Source organism: Bison bison, unplaced genomic scaffold (genome assembly GCF_000754665.1).
Source record: "Bison bison bison isolate TAMUID 2011002044 unplaced genomic scaffold, Bison_UMD1.0 scf7180017864472, whole genome shotgun sequence".
NCBI lineage: Eukaryota > Metazoa > Chordata > Mammalia > Artiodactyla > Bovidae > Bison > Bison bison.
Genome location: NW_011495033.1, coordinates 3,846,760 through 3,864,410, shown reverse-complemented (window position 1 = coordinate 3,864,410; position 17,651 = coordinate 3,846,760). Strand labels below are relative to the sequence as shown.

At 46.2% G+C, this 17,651-nt stretch overlaps 1 protein-coding gene across 1 annotated transcript in view; it reads right to left on the bottom strand.

Moving 5' to 3' along the window:
• The window catches only part of FAM222B (family with sequence similarity 222, member B), a 55,377-nt gene that overhangs the window by 3,473 nt on the left and 34,253 nt on the right, over positions 1-17,651 (bottom strand). The window contains exons 2-3 of the mRNA XM_010861686.1: positions 7,229-7,350; positions 4-504 (exon numbers count right to left, since the gene is read on the bottom strand). Coding sequence (XP_010859988.1) covers positions 4-504; positions 7,229-7,310 — 583 coding nt within the window. The 5' untranslated portion in view covers positions 7,311-7,350. The remainder of the gene's footprint in view (positions 1-3; positions 505-7,228; positions 7,351-17,651) is intronic.

Below are 17,651 nucleotides of genomic sequence, written 5' to 3'. Positions count from 1 at the left end.
GGCCCTGAGGCTGTTGGAGGCTCTGGGGGTGGGACAGCGCCTGGGGTGGCGGGATACCCTGAGGGTGCTGCAGCGTCTGGGGAGGGGCGTGGGCCAGGGTCTGTGCGTGCTGCAGGGCCTGCTGGCGGGCCAGAGCCTGGGCCTGGGGGTGGGCTAAAGTGCTGGGTGCCACAGTAGCATAGGGCGCCACTGGGGGGTTCATGATGGCCTCGGGGAGCAACCGGGCTCGGGTGCCGTCAAAGTCCTTGAGTATGCTTTTGGCTGGCACTTTGACAATGGCCAGCAGGCCTGCCCTGGTGGCGGCCTGAGTCGGGTAGGGGCTGTAGCGCTGGGCCGATGTGTCCAGGCCGTTCACAGTACGACGAACGTGTTTCCGCTGGGGAACCTTCACACTGTTGGGGAAGATTTTTATAGTCAGTGGGTTGTTTGCGACCTTCTTAGCATACGCGTCCAATTCGGCTGGGGTAGGGTAGTGAGCAGTTCTCATTTTCTGTGTAGTGTCCCCTAGAGAGAGAGAAGGGGAAGGAGAGCAGAGAAGGAGAGGGAGCTCGTCAGTGCCAAGCCAACCTGCCCTCCTAGACTTCCCGCCTGCGGCCTGCGGGGCAGGGTGCACGGGGCGTCAGGCTGAGCCTCCAGCTCAGAGCCAGCCTCAGCCCCAACAGAAACAAGCCTGGCTAGCATGCAGTGGGCACGTCTCATGGGCCAGGGCTCGTGCTGAGTGCCAGGCTGTCCCATGAATCCCCGCTACTGTGTTAGGAGGCAGGTACCATCACGATGGTCCCACTTCACAAATGAGGTCACTAAAGATTAGAAGAGCAGAGCAACTTTCCAAAGTCTCACATCTTAGACAGCCGGAACCGGGCCAATTCTCACGCGGAAGTCTCTCCAAGTTCCTACTGGTCCCTGCTGGCCTGGGGTTTGGAGGTTCTAAGCAGGGCTGCTTGTCAGGGCCACTCAGTCCCTGCCAGGTGACAGCCTGGGGAAGAGGGCACCCAAAATGGCTCCTCTCCGGTCTGCGATGGCCAGTGAGGCGTCAGCTCTCTCGGCAGTGGCAGCTGGGGCACTGTGCCCACAGGGTGGGCATCCTGCCACAGGAGGCAGGATGCTTCTTTTTTCAGGGGCAGAGGAGCGAGCTGCCAACATCCCTCCCCCACCCCCATGTCACAAGTTCACTTTTGTTTACAGCTTACTCTCAGCCTGACTGGGTGAAGATCAAAAGGCTTTATTTATTTCCTTGTGGGGGGCGACAATAATGACAGGACTGCAGGGAGGGAGCTGAGGAGAAAGGATTCAGAGCATCTTGAAGTTCTGAGAGCCAAAAATAGTCTGTATTCGGCCCCTGTCAGCTGTCACTTTCTGAAATGAAAGAGGAAAAACCTGCCCTCCTTTGGAGACTGCGGAAACACCGCTCAATGGGCCTCATTAATGCTAACAGTCTCTTTGTTCCCATCTCCAGTCGCTTCCCATCAGGGGGCTCCAGCGGATGTCGAGCTTGCAGTCAAAAAGGAAAAGGTTCTGAGAACCAGAGCTCTTTAAGCTTGCCAGGCTCCTGGCAAGGGGTCTCAGCGCCATTCTCCCTCTCTCCGAGGGAGGGTCTCCCCTGAGTATACACAGAAGGTGCTTAATAAAGGCTTGCTGAGTAAGTGCACAGACTCCTCGAGCAGGAAAAAAAAAAAAAAGGAGGGGTGCGCCTGGCTGGGAGCCTGGGTTCAGCTAGCTGACTCCCTCCCTACTTCCTCCCTGTGCCGGAGGTGGCCAGGGCAGACCAAGGACTAAGCTGACCAAATGCCTGGCTTGTGGCCTCAGCTGGCTTGGCCCAAAGGAGACCCCATTCAAAGTCATGTCGCTGGGCATCACTGAACAGAAGTCGTCTAGTGAGTGCTAGCAGGGAGAGGGCACAGCTGCCTGCATTAGGTGACACTGCTGGTTGGCTGGCAGCAACTGCTTAGAAACTGCTGCTCTCCTCCGAAGCAAGAAAAGAAAGCTCCAGTTCAGGAGGGACAGAGAGATCCGGACTCACACTCAAAGAGGCAGGACTCAGCAAAAAAGGGTACAGAAAGGAAAAGGTTCGTATTTTGAAATGCTGGCACAATGCCTTGAACTTGGGAGGCATTCTAACGTATTCAAGGCTCTGCTTTATTTCCTGAGTGCTGAATACCTGCTCCATCCGTAATCGCAATGTTTGTAAGACGACTGATCTGCAGAAAGATGAATGTGACAGTGACAACTGAAGGTAGGAAGCAGAAGGAGGCAGAGAGGCCTGGAAGTCTCCCACCCACTAGGCAGCACTAGATGGCAAGAAGGGTCAAGGCCTGGAGAACAGAGTTCTGCTGCTGCTTGTAAGGCTCTGACCCTTAATGGGCTTCAGGCTTCATAAAGTGGGGGCCATTTTCTGACGTATCTTACATTCATTCTCTTGCACAGAGGACACCAAAAAAGTCTGGGATCACTGAAGAATTTCCCTAAATCCAGGGCACCAGCACTCCATGAGAAGCTGCCCTGGTCAGCCACTGCGCTTTCATGTGACTGATGACAAGTGTGTGACACTCCTGGCGTGGCGCCTTCCTTACCCAGAGCAGACCCACAGTAAATACCTATAAGCACACTGTCTGGCTGAACAGCTGGGATTCAGCTGAACAGGAGGAGTCTGAAGCTGCTGTGTTTCCATTCAGACAGGAAACGAAGGTCTGCCCGTCCATGTAGGAAGAGTCTTGCTCCATGTTAACAAGCTTCTCTCCTTGAAGGCCAACTGAGAGAGGCTGGTACAGTGGCTTGCTGAACAACAGCTCCTTTGCTCCAAGTCAGTACCAACTCTCAAGCTAGTTTTTTCTAGTAGAGGCACAGGTATGCTGGCCTCCATCAGGAGTGTGGGCCAGGACACTACACTGACCAGTTCCCTCTGTCCTGGCTCCGCTGATGCTGACAATGGTGATGAGGTGAGGGGCGGGGAGGCTGGACACGGGCTATAGCCCATTAAGGAAGACTCTCAGGAATGACAGATGAGCATACTGGACAAGAAAGAGGTCACATTCTGGGCTCTGACACCACCCACTTCACACACCAGACTTCAGCCCAACCCTTCCGAGTCTTTCTCAGTACTTCATCTCAGTCTCCACACAGGCACCCTGCAGCCTTTCTTTCTTCTGCACCATCTTCCTCTAAGTGCACAGCTGACACAGACACTACAGCTTTGCCAGCAACTTATTTAACTATCTGGTACCAACAGTGTCATTAATCGAGGCATAAAGCAGTGGAGAACAGAGACTCTGGTTAGAAAAAAAGAGACTGGATTCAAGCACTGGCTTGATTATCTGATTACTCAGAGTGTTGCTCAGTCATTCCTCATTTATAAACAGCAATGATACCTGCTGTCCTACCTCACAGAATTAGTAAGATCAAAAAATCTGATGAACAGGAAATGTTCTGTGAACAGGACCTGTAACTGTCAATGGTAATTATTCAAAGACAGCAGGTTTCGCTGAGTCTGCCCAGAGATGAGACAAAGTAACCTTACCATGGAAGCCCTAAATGCAGGACCTCCCAGACTTGAGCCTGAGCATTAAATGTAGCAGAGAAAGTTCCATGGACTAGGGACTGGGGGATGGGGGAGACCTCCCCGTTTATCTTTCTGTTTTGAAGATCAGAAGACACTAGTGGCTTACGCAGCAGGAGCCTCTAGCCTGTGGGGAGACACAGGCCGTGCATCAAACACAGGCTTTGGAGTCTGACCCAAGAGTGAATTCTAGCCTAGTCACTGATTAGTAATGTGACACTGACAAGTGACACTCTCATGCTTAAAAGAAAGATAAATGAGTCTCCCATATGGAATTATTGAAGAGTGAATGGGAACGTACATAAAAATACGCAAGATAATGCCTGGCATATGGTAAGCACTCAACAAATGTTAGCTAATATTTCTGATGTTTCTCTGAGTTTATCCAGTCACTGGGCCAATTTGCCATTTCCAGATCTTTCCACTAGGGGGCAGATAAGCATATGGGAGTATAGTAAAAGATTAATTTTAATTATTTGTTCTAGGTCCCAAGACTCTACAGTGAAAGAATTCACAGTCGCTGTCTGAAACACAATCTGAGGACCAGGGACCTTTGGTCATTTCAACCACTCTACCCAGAAATCTTCATCAAGCCACCCTATCTGTACACCTGACTGTGAGCTGGAGAAACAGGAGCAGAGGCGTGGGGTTTAATGAAGGAAACAAATGTTCAAAAGCAACAGTTTCTGGGGAATTGGGAGAAGATGGCTTAGAGGAAAACAAATTTTTCAAGTACAAAGCTCCAAAATGGCTCAGGTCTCCTGAACCATGTGATGTTACAGAATAACAATCCAGGAAAGTTCTGGGAGGGCAGCCACTAACCACAATTGTGGTTTTCTAGCCCCTGCAGGACCCACCCAAAGGCAAGATGTCCCTTAATCCAGCCTGCACTAAGGTAAGTCATACTTTTGGTGGGAAAATACATCACACCCTCCTATACATGTAGAAGAGGATGGGGAGAAGAGAAAACACTGGTGTCTGAAGGGACTGGTATTATGATTCTGTACATACGGCAGCTCAAGCCGGGGGCAGACTGACCAGCCAGGTGACTGACAGTGCTGGGCCAAAAAGCCACATATCCCCTCTCCTGAGCCCTGACCTATCTCCCCTGCCTTAAGCTGACTATTCCAACATAAAATATACTGAGCTGTTAAGGCTGATGCTGGGAAAGACTGAGGACAGAAGAAGAAGAGGGCGTCAGAGGATGAGAAGGCTGGATAGCATCACCAATAAAAAGAACATGAACTTGGGCAAACTCCACGAGATGGTGAGGGACAGGTAGGCCTGGTGTGCTGCAGTCCATAGGGTTGGAAAGAGTCGGACACAACTGAGCGACTGAACAACAACAAAGCTATAAATATCTGTACCCCACGGAGTTTCCTAGGTAGCACTAGTGGTAAAGAACCTGCCTGCCAATGCAGGACACATAAGAGACATGAATTTAATCTCTGGGTTGGAAGATCCCCTGGAGAAGGGCATGGCAACCCACTCCAGTATTCTTGCCATGGACAATTCTTGCCATGGACAGAGGAATCTGGAGGGCTACAGTCCATGGGTCACAAGAAGTCAGACATGACTGAAGCAACTTAGCATGCACACACTCCATGCCCACCTCACTAGATACCGAGTTCCGTGTTTTGAGCAACTTTTAAGACCCTCCTTAGGATGGGAGCAGGGAAAAGCTGAACAGCAGTCACAGGTTTTGACAGCTGGTAGACCTGGGCTCTGAGCAGCATCTTAGCTTCTGGTTTCTGAAGCAGACAGTTTATACTCTGTCCCACCTTAATGGTGAATGCTTAATGCTAAGAGGTGTACATCACAGAACAGGATTTTTTTTTTTCCTCTAATACATTTTGGGAGAGCAAAGAAGCAAGCAAGTGAGCTTACAAACACCACTGGGTTTTCTTCTCTGCAAAAGTTTAGGTGTAGTTAAGGAGAGTCACAAGAGAGTTGAAGGGATTGAAATATACTGTCCCCCAAATGGACAGGTATGCCTGAAACCAGAGAAAAAGGACACCTCAATTCTTGAATACAGATTTGGGATAGAGGTTTTTGCAGAGGTGACTTGGAGGCTGCTTTGGGGAGAAGGGAGTGAAGATCCAACATCAGCAGCTAAGATAAAGCTGCCCATTTGCCTTTCCTCCTAGATGGTTCAGCCCTTGATGGTACCTCTCTGGGTGAAGCTGTCAGCGTGTGTTAAGGACCTAGAAGACAGACAGCGAGCTGCATTCTGTTATCTTACCACATGCTTCTGCGTGCGCTCCCTCCCCAGCTGTGTGCCTGGAGGCCTGCGCCCAGTCACAGCGCGTGAGCATGCGGCTGTGGGTGGCCAGAGAGCCTAGACAACGCCCTCACCCGATCGGCACTCAGCGGGAGAAAGAAAGGCTGGGGCAGAGCTGGGACAGCGAACTTGCCTACTGCGTCAGGCAGCCACAGAAGCAAGACTGACACCCTCAGCTCTGTTGTTACGGGAGCTGCATTCAGTGGCCAAATTCTAGATCTGGCCACGCTCTGAGTCTTACTCTCTCTCAAAGAAAGGAAATCAAGAGGCCAGACCGTTTTTAACTTCTGCAGATAATCTCATGGAGCAGAGAGCGGCAAACTACAGCCTGAAAGCCAGCACTGGGCTGCTGTGCTCCTGTAGCGGGTGGTGCTGGAGCACAGCCGCACTCATTTGTTTACATACTGCCTACGGCTGCCTGTGCCCCGTGAGAGCAGGGTGAGAACACGCAAGAGACCACGTGGTATGATCCATTTGACCCTTGACAGAAAAAGCTTGCCAACCTCTGTCATAAAGGAGTCAGGTAACCTGCTGAGGCTCTTTTTCTGTTAAAGGGTAAGCTGAGATGTCTCGCTGATTTTCCCTTTTTGCTCTGAAAGGAAACTCCATTCCAAATTTAGGGCCATCTTTACACTCGAAGACGCCATGCATGGCGATAAGCCAGGAACAGAATCTCCCTTGCACATTCACACAGCACAGGGACAGAGGGCAGGGGTCTGGGAAAATACAAAGTCTGAAGCCCCAGCGCCAGCCAATCCAATACAGGAAGCTAGCAGTTCTCCAAAATCCCGTCTTGGGGGAAGAATATTAACAGGAACACGCCCAGAGAGGCTGAGAAAGCTAGACAGTTCCATGTCCCTTCTGGAGGCAAGAGTTTGTTTGCTGTGAGCTGCGGGCATTGGCTCAGAAGGCAGACAGCAAGGCCAAGGGGGAACGGCCTGTCTCCGTGGCAGAGGGCACTCAGAGAGCTCCAAACAACACAACAGTGCACACGGTTTGTTTCAGGGATACAGTAAGTCATCTGGACTGTGCGTTTTCATTCCATTCCTCCCAGGGTTCAAACTGAAACACTTCCTTGAAGGGTGATGTATACATATAAGATATATGTAACACTGGGCTGTAAAACTCCATATAGTCCTACTGCTCAACAGACATCTATCAGCAACAATTAAAATTAAGATGACATACACTGGGGAACCTAGTATTACGAGGCTCTCTCTGAGTAGAGAAGCGCCTCGCACTGCCGACAAGTGCCGCAGCTGCTTTCCTGCTGTCTGTGCTGAAGAACACCTTGGAGGTACCAAAGCCAGGGTACCCCAAAGTCGTCTCTGGGAGAACCCGAATGGAGTGGAAAATAAAGGACCGCATGCTCCCCTGGGATCCAGATCACTTACATTTCTGAAGTCCAGTGTTCATCTGCGTGTGAGAGAGAAGCTGAAAGGACAGGTCACCTGGCCCTGGTAGACAGGCTAGCATGGCAGACCGGCATCAACACAACGTGAGGCAGCCACTCACACTGCAACAACAGAGAAAACAAGGTCACGGAACACAGAGCAACTCACTCCAGAAGATACCAGGGACATCGGATAGCAGCAGCAGAGGCCCAAGTTTAGACAGATAAGCAATTTAATTAGCAGCATGTAGGACGAAAATATATCTATGTCTTTATCTGTAGAAACAATTTGCTCTCTACGATTGCTATGGCTCAAATATTTCAGTCAGCACAGATGCCTGGATGGGGAAAATAAAAACTAGAAAATACTGATCTACACAAACAACTGAAGGTCTTTATGTTCACAAGCTACAGACGCACTCTCTTGACGCTTGTATTTCCCATGGGCTGCCTCTCCTTACGGCTTTTGGGTAAGCCCACGTGGCAGCCACATAAATGGTATGCTGGCTCTCCTCCATGCCCCAGCTAAGGCAGGCACAGAAAGGCTAGGGCACAGTCCAACTGAGGTGAAGGAAAAGACGATTTCTCCCTAAAAACAGAACAGCATTCCTGAAGACAGCTCATCCTCATGGGGCCCAGCTCAATCTATTCAGAGACCTGGCTGGGGGCCGGGGCAGCCAGACACTTCCAGAGACAGTACAGTATATGAGATACAAAGACACTCAAAGTCCAACTTGTGACCCCGGTAATCTGAGCTGACTTTTTTTTTTTTTTTGGCCTTACCACTCAGCTTGCAGGATCTTAAGTTTGCCAACCAGAGACTGAATTTGGGCCCTCGACAGTGAAAGGGCAGAGTCCTGACCATTGGACCACCAGGGAATTCACCTGAACTTATTTTTAAAAAGAAGGAGGAATAAGAGCATCCTAGGAGACAAGACTAACTACTATTAAAGCAAATTCTGTCTGCAAGTTTCTGGGGATTCACCTTCCTATGGCCTTTCACACAATTAGACCTCCAGACCTACCCACTCCCCCGCCAAAAAAAAAAAAAGGAAAAAGAAACTGCTTTGCTCCCAGGGTAAATCAAGAAAGTGGTAGGCTGCCAGCAGCCCTCTTTGGGCAGGTGATTCTGATGTTGTAACAAGATGGCATGGTTTCATCAGTGAAGTCTTCCAACAACACACACACAGCCCAAGCAAACAAACACTGACTAGCCTTCTGGAGGGAAGGAAGCTTTGTCAACAATTCAAGCTCCCCATGTACCAAGGACCACGCTTCTCTCCCATCCAAGTACTAACCAGGCCTGATCCTGCTTAACTTCAAGATCAGGCGCGTTCAGGGTGGTATAGGAACCACCTGTTTGGGAACACGCGTTTCCCAAACAACTGTAATGTACTAAATCATACTGAATTCCTTTCCCACACTGCAAACCCCAGAAATGAGGGTGGCTTGGTATTAAAGCTTTCAGATCACAACAAAAAAGGAACGGTGTGGGCTGGTGGGTTGGGAGAGGTGAAGGGGAAGCTCAAATGTTAAACAAAGACCACAAAACCTCTTTCTTTCCCTTAAAGGGTCCTCTCAGGTATGTGAAAACTACCTTGTCACAATGAGCATCAGAGAGCTCCAGCTTGCAAGGCCAGGTAGCTGAAAAGATACTTTGTGAAAGAGGCTGCTCAGACTGTGTCTAAGATAGCAACTGTAGAAAGAACTGAAGCGTGAAAGCCTCAATGAGAACAGAACTGCCCCGGAGTTCTGGCACAGATTCGGTCTTTTCAGGTCTCTGGTGGGTGGGATGACAGAATGAACAGTGTGCCAACTGCAGTGCCTTGAGAAATAAAAAGTCTTCTGTTAGGGTCAAACGACTGAGGCACTGCTTACAACCCTCCCTGGTGAACGCTGATCTCTGTTTAATAACCTCTCCCCTATGGTCCTAATACAGCTGAGGGCAAACTCCAAGGAAAGGAAGAGAATTAACAAATCCTGGAGCCTAGTTTCGTGCAAAGGGCTGTATGAGGGGCTTTAGTGACGTTTTCTTTCTGAGGTCTCCCAACCTTTCTTGGAGGTAGGCAATACTTTCACTTGTCTCATCATCTCTAGCCTGGATTACGACAACAGCCTTCCAAATGACCTCTCTCTCTGTTTTACCCCTGCTCCTATCACCCAATCTATTCTCCACATCGCAGCCAGAGTAATTTATTTTTTTAATTGGAAACCATATCAGCTCAAAAATCTCCAACGACTTCCACTCTCGCTTAGAATAAAATACAAAATCCTAACATGGCCCACAAGGCCTTCAATGACCTGTTACTATCACGTATCTGACCTTATCTTCTAACCTCCTCTGACACTTTTGCTGACTCTAATTCCAGTCACAGTGGTCTCCTTGGAGCCAAGCACACTCCCACTTCCAGGCCTTGTACTTCACCTGGAAAGCCAAGAGACTGTGATGATAGAGGTACAAAAAACACATTCATTCAGGTGTTTTGCAGATACACTCTCTCCCTGTACTTTTTAGAAGGAACTAATCTACGAATGATCACTGTAATCTCTGATAGACCTAGTAAATCCTGATGCCTGCAACCACGAGACAAGTGGGGGTTGTGGATCCTAAAGAGCTGACCATAACATACTGCCCTTCAAGCCACAACTCTGGATTTCAACAGGAAGAACAGGAGAGAATTAAGCCAGCTGAACTGTGGCAAAAGGCATTAGTGATTTACTGACAGCAAACAAAGGAACAAAACTAAGAGGTGAGTTCTGTAAAGACTCCAGAAAGTCAGTTTTTAGTCTGAGCAGGAAGCAGTCCCAGAGTTTGGGACCTTCGATGATTATGTTCCCAACCAGAAAAGTGAAGTCGCTCAGTCGTGTCCGACTCTTTGCGACCCCATGGACTGTAGCCTACCAGGCTCCTCCCTCCATGGGATTCTCCAGGCAAGAGTACTGGAGTGGGTTGCCATTTCCTTCTCCAGGGGATCTTCCCGACCCAGGGATCAAACCCGGGTCTCCCACATTCCAGGCAGAGGCTTTAACCTCTGAGCCACCAGGGAAGCCAGAACCCCCAGCAAGTCTAACTCCTGAGCCCTTACTGGCATTATCTGGGCTGCCAAGAGCACAGCCCTTTGTCTGTGCACACTTCCTTTGCGAGTTCAGGGACCTGTCATCTTTTCCAAAAGACTGCCTCTTGAACTAAGGAAATCTTCAAGCCCCCTGAGGAGTTTTACTGAAGTCAGGAATCAATTTCTGCCAGGGCAGGGAAAACAGAGAACGTGGCAAGGTTCACGAGGGTTGTGAGGAAATAGGAAGGAAGCAACTTGCTTCCACAAGCCATTCGAAAGCAGGAATGCATTGTACAAAGCACTTCTCTGGAAGCTTGGCAGCTGAGTACAAGCCTTTTATTTAAAAACTTCAAGCCACCCACACATTTTGATTACCATCTGGCTTTTTTCTTAAATGTATATTCCAATATAAGTTATAGCTGATAACTTCCACATGCACAATTAGACCCAGAAATCAACATTACCTCTACCTTCTCTGAAAGGGCCTCAAAATTCAAATCCTGACTTCTGAACAGCATCAAGTAGCAACCTGGTGCTCAGGCCAAATGAGCTGCAGACATCACAGGGAAAGAAAAAAGATCTCCTTGCAGAGCCTCTCTGTGCGCTCTCAGCCAGCTTTCCTACCACCAGCTGGTCTGCTCCCTCAGCAGGGGGACGACAGTATCACAGTGAGCACAGAACTAAGGTGTTCAGACCCTCCTGGGGCATTTGCACAAGTGCTGGCTTTTCCCAGACGACCTCTAATTAAGGAACAAAACTCTGACCCCACTGGGAAAATTCAAACGGACTTTCATCTGTGCCCCCCACACCTCCCCCGCCTCACCGAGGTTAACAGAGGCTCTATCAGAGTTGTGAGGTCACACTCTGCTTTCCTGGGTAGCATCTGATAAAGGGCCATCTCTGCCTTAGGACAGGTGTGTGCCGGTAGGAGCACCGCAGCTGCTTGTACTGTTTGTCCCTGTTCATGCTTAACGACCACTGGAGGGTAGAAAATGAGGAAAAGAAAGACTCCTCTTCATTTTTTTTTTTTCCAAGTGGGAAAAGGAGGGGAGAGAAAATACTAGCAAAGGTTTTTTTACTTGGGAGTCGGGGGTGAAGTGATGGAGAGTCGTGACCTCCCAGCAGAGTCTCCCACCCACAGCCTCGTGCCTTCCAGTACCCTTATTTCCAAGACTCTCTCCTGCTTTCCTTCTCTTTCTCTGCCTTCAACCCCAATTTCAAAAAGAATTACCACCTCCCCAAAAGTAAAGGTTGACAAACCCAATTTCTGATTCATGCTCTGGTTCAAAATTTTAAATCTGCCATTTATGGATTTTAATTAAAAAATGAAATTGAGAGCAGTGCCATCTCTGAAATCCCAAGTAAAAAAAGAAAATGTTATGCCCCCTTGTTATCAGATTCCACTTTATAAAATACACCCAACAGTGAAAATCCTCAGTCCATGCATCTTAAAAGAGTATGATTAACCCTGAGAAACTGCATTCATTAAGAGTCATCACTATCTTTGACTACTAAGTTTTCTCATCCATGAGGTAAAGGCTTATCTAAAAAGACTGCCTTTCAATAATGGGGGTAGAATTCTCATCCTACTCCCCATTCCTTTACTCCTGGGGTCCAAGAAATTAGGTTAAAAACCAAAGGGAATACTGCTCTGGGGAAAATAAACAGGGACAAAGATGGTAAAATATTACATGTTCATCAAACCAGACTCTGCAGAACCAGTCATATTTAAGGTCTGTGTCACTAAAACCATCTATTCAAACAAATAATTCTGTCAGTCCAGGTAACTGGCAACTTCCAACTCTCTTGTACTTTTCACTACTAACCCAATCTCAATAACATTCAGTCATTGCTCAAAGGCATCTTTCTTCTCTATCTTTAACACAATAGGGGACTTATCACTAGCAACTGAGACCCCACAACTCTAAGCTGGGAGAAGGAGCAGGCGAGAAAGATGGACGTTCCCTCTGGACTAACTTTGTTGCAAGCCCAGAACTACCCCTGCTGCAAACCACCTCCACAAAGCTGAACACATGAGGCTCAAGGGGTTTGGAAACATTATTTCTAACTACCCTTTAAGACCCATCACAAAAGGTCCTGTTCCTTTCCTATCCACCCCATCCCACCACCGTGTCACTAAAGGTGCTTTCTCTGCCAGTGCTTTCTTTAGCATGAGCTTTCTTTCCTGGAGCCTCTCATTATTTCATCTAAGGACCCAAGTGCTTGCTTTCTCCTGAATTTGTTATTCAGGTCCCAAGAAAGTATTTGCCCTGGACATTCTAACCTTTCAACTTGAGCTTCTGAAGACTATCTTTTATTTATCCTTCCCAGTTACAGGGTCAGGACCAAGATTATTCATGTAACAGATGTTTAATAAATACTGCTGGCTCACATTCCAAAAGAATAGCATATACTTTAATCCCAGGGTCTGGAATTAATCTGAATTTAGGTCCTTGAAACACATGAATAACCGAAGTGCCAAAAAGTGTCTGGGCCGGTGTGTACACAGGTGCCTTTACTCTGGGAATGAGAGAGCAGAAGAGACAAAAACTACCTAGGTGCTTAAAAAAAAAGGCCCAGGTACTACTACTGCATTGTATTGAAAAGCATCCGCTGGCTTCTGTACATTAATTACCATTAGGTAGAAATCAGTGCTCCTAAAAATGTGAAATGAAGGTTACAAGCTGCTAAATCAGAATTTGCAGTTTCTAGTCACTGCATGTAATAGCCTTCAGTTTCCTAACGGCTGTATCACTATAACTTAAGCTGAACCATTTTAGAAAGACTGACAACCTTTGTACTTAACCACATTCATAATCACAAGCAGAGCTGTCAGGTTGGTAGGATTCTACTCATAAGTACCTGGGACTGTGCACAGCAAAACAAAGAGATAATAAGAAATCAGAAGAAACCGCTTCCTTGCAATAATACACAAATAATGGATTTTTTCCTTTTACAATTTCCTGTAGAAACCTGTGCCAAATCAGAAAGCTTTTGATTATTACTCAGATGAAATATAATTCAACAAATAACCTATAATTATGTGGCAATTTTTAATCTTCAAAGCCCTGCATCCCCCATGAGTTCACGAAAAGCTGCTAGAGAAGCACAGCTCTCACTCTCAGGCGGGGAAACTGAGGCAACTGAGTTAAAAAAGGAAATCTGTAGGAAAGATATCAAAGTTGGGTGCGATTTTAAGGCTCAGAGTGTCTAAAAAGTCCTTTAATAGGCACTGACTGAGCTTAAAACAAGTCACACCATAGACAGGCATTTATTCCGATAAAATGAAAAAAGGCAGGTCCTCAGTATAGCTTCTGTAATCTTACAGATCAAAGCCACAACATGGAAAAAGAATTTTAAGAATGTAGCAGGCTGTTTAAAAACCTTGGCAAGCCATGTGTTCAAAGAGCAGCTAAACACGCGGCTTATGCAGGCCCTTCCTCCTCCCTCTGCACGCAGGCCACGTTCTCCAGGGACTCGCTGGCCCAGAGGAGGCCTCTACGTCAATCTAGAGTCTGGCTTTCAAGTTTGAAGGGTGACGGAGATTTAAGAGACTTAAGGGCATTTAGAAAGCCTGCCACATTAAAAAAAAAAATTTATTTTACTGAAATATAGTTGATTTAAACGTTGTGTTAATTTCTGCTGTACACCAAAGTGATTCAGTTCTACATATATATACATTCTTTTTCATACTCTTTTCATTAGGACCCTGCTGTGTATCCATTCTATATATAATAATAGTTAGCATCTGCTAATCCCAAGCTCCCAATGCATCTCGCCGGCCCCCTACCCCTGCCTTGGCAACTGTAAGTCTGTTCTCTGTGTCTGATTCTGTTTCAGAAATAAGTTCATTTGTGTCATATTTCAGATCCGCATATAAGTGACAGCGTATGGTATTTGTCTTTCGTTTCTTTTTTGGCTGTGCCACACAGCTTGTGGGACCCTCAGTTCCATGGTCAGGGATCAAACCCAGGCCGTGGCAGTGAAAGTCCAGAATCCTAACCACCAGGTCACCAGGGAACTCCCCTGCTCTTTCCCTTTCTGACTTATTTCACTTTGTAAGATAATCTCTAGGTCCAACTCTGCTGCTACAAATGCCATTATTTCATTCTTTTTTATAAGCTGCTCCATTTCGAGCACAGAACTACAAGGTATTATTCTAAAACAAGTCTAAATGAGAGTGTTTGGGTCTGTGTGTGTTTCTTCACCCTGGTGCCCAGGTGTCTCCCTTTTCTGGGTCTAAACTGCATTACCCAAAGCTCACTGCTGTGTTTAGAAAATTTGAGAGAAATTTATAAACCCATATTTTTGCTATGTACTGAGTAACATTGATTTATACTAAGAGGGTAGTTTGTCAAAACTGCAGAGAACGTTTTAATGCAATTTTGAACAGGTGTTGAAGAGTTATGAATGGAAGCAGGGAAGGAGACAGCAACAACATGTGAATGAGTGTGTGTTAGTGGAGTGAAGACACGAATTCCATCGCAATTGTTGGAGAAATGTAAGCAACTCCAAACACACAAGGAAATGGTACAACTATCTAATAATTAAAGAAGTGTAAATTAAACAGATGACATTTTTTGCTTAAAAATTGACAAACATGTTTGAAAAAAAGTCTAAATCACACCGAGTCATGGATTCAGTGAAAAGTCACTAAAGTGAGATGCTAAATTGACACACTTTCTAAAAATAAGTTTTTTAAATACTCATACTCTTTGATATAATAATTATACTTCTAAAAAGCCTAACTTAAGGAAATAATCAGAAATGTAAACAAAGATTTACACACAACTCTCTTCACTACAGTATGGTTCATAATTGTGTGAAACCTCCAACAATCTAAATGTCCAAAGGCAAGGAAATCATTATATAAATTATGGGATATTCATCTAATGAAATTAGTATAAGCCTCCCAAATTAAATATATATCATTAAAGACTATCTAAAGACAAAAAATGCTTATAAGTGCTGGGTTTAAAGAGTACATATAATACATAAATATGGTATAATAATAATTTTATAAAATTTATTATATAGACATGAAAATTATGAAGTCATTTGTATTTGACCACTAAATGCATTACAGCACTCTGTGGGGATGAATTCTCACTCCTGGACTATCTAGTTTAGGATATCATTCTACTCAGCTTTCATTTCTTGGATTATAAAACCAAGAGAGCCAAGGAAGTCAACAGAATTTAGGAAAAAACTGGGTGGCAAGGGCAGTCATTTTCTGGTAAGGTTTCAACAGCAGAAAATTCACATACAAAAAAGCGTCCAGTGCAGCTCGAATTACCTGAAGAAACCTGGATTAACAAGAGGCACAATGTCAAAGTGGCTACGAGACAAGACTGGGTTTGAATCAGAACTAGACAAGACTGAGCTCTCTGCTCCCTACCAGTTGTGTGACCCTGGGGGGGGAAAACCTCATCTGTAAAATGTTTCCTACTTCATGGGATCATTTTAAGGACTAAATTAGTTTAATATACTCAAGTGTTTAGGACACCAGTGTGAACACTGTTCAAATGTTGGCTGATCTATCGTACAATCTATCAAAATCCGGGCCACTTTTTATTTTGCCACCAGAACTAAACCACCCTCTTAGACTCTATAGTTCTTTACACTTTGAAACATGTTTGCGTACATTATTTCACTTGAAACTGAAAGCAAGTTTTTAATCCAGATGGAATAAGTATCATCCCCTTTCCACAGATTAGGAAACCTAGGTTCAGAAAGGTGAGGTAACTTGTCCAGTGACACACAGCTGGGATGGTGAACCTCACACGACAGTCTCTGTCTTAACTCCCACACCTGTAGCTCATTCCATCAGACAAATATTTTCTAATCCACAAGCTTAAAAAAAAAAACCCACAAGGTAACAGTTAAGAATGCTTATTGTTTCATGACTCTGTCCCAGCTACTGAAATTATGAGCGTATTTATTGGGATGCAGTCTTCATTGTGGGCACAAGGACGTTCAGAAAATGCTGCACCATACCACAGCTGCCGCTCAAGCCAATATTTATTGAGCACCTACCATAGCCCTCTTCCTACACTATTATATACAACAAAAACATACAATTCTAGGCCATGGCTTTGTCTTTTAAGTGTAAATGTAATTATAGACTCTCCTATGGATTTGGGGAACTACCTGCTGCAGATCAGCTCTTCACTCTGCAACTCTATTAGACCTTTGCTAGTCTGACACTTCGGAAATGGCTTTCAGTGAAAATTCCTTTCAAAAAAAAGGACCGGGGGAACAACTATAACCAGAGTAAGACTGCATAAAGGCAAAGGAAAGCTTTAGGTTTGAGTGGTCAGACTTTTTCCCAGGAGAAAGCTTTATCATTCACACTGAGGAAAAGTGTACCAGAGAATACTACAAGTAATGACCAACAGTTACCTCTCGTTCTCAAGCTACCCTTGTTCAGGAAACTCTTCCCCTCCTGTTCTCAGGCTCTTTCCTGAATGGGAGAAGTCAACCCTGACTAACTCTGAACACACTCTCAACTCATACCTTTTCTAAGTTGGTTTCCACTTTGACACTCACACTATGATGGAATCTGGGCCAAGATCTCTGACAGGAAGCATCTCTCTGCTTTTTAAGGTGTTCCGAGTTCAAGGGTGAAAAGGAGCTCACGCTTTTTCATGGCTATGCATCTACTCTATCTACTGTGTATTTATTTGGTCTGTTACTTTCTTAGAACCAGTTCTCTGTACACAGTGCCTCGAGCTTATGTGCCTTAGGTTTCTAGTGTAGTTTCAGTATAAACTCAGGGCAGGCAGGGAATGTTAATGCTACAGTAAACATACTGCCCTTCACTGTATCTCTAGTCTGCTGCCATCCAGGGTTAGTGTGGCAACAGGCAGATATTAAGGTAACAGAACAAGGCATGACTGACACACTAATACGTTCTGTTCATTTAGGTCCTTCCTTCTGCCCCCACTCCCATATTCTGGCCTGGAGAATTCCATACACTGTGTAGTCCATGGGGTCCCAAAGAGCCAGACACGACTGAGCGACTTACACTTCTGCCCCAGCCTGAGTAGAGGAGTTTGAGGAATTCTAATGTATAACAACTTTGGGGGAGGGTTTCTACAGCCTTAGTGAAAATCAAAAGATCTTACCTTGCCATTTCACTGAGGCTCCATGGGGTCTCGAAGAGTTGGGACACAACTGAGAGACTTCACTTTCACTTTTCACTTTCATGCACTGGAGAAGGAAATGGCAACCCACTCCAGTGTTCTTGCCTGGAGAATCCCAGGGACAGGGGAGCCTGGTGGGCTGCCGTCTCTGGGGTCGCACAGAGTCGGACACGACTGAAGCGACTTAGCAGCAGCAGCAGCAGCAGCAGCAGCACTATCACCT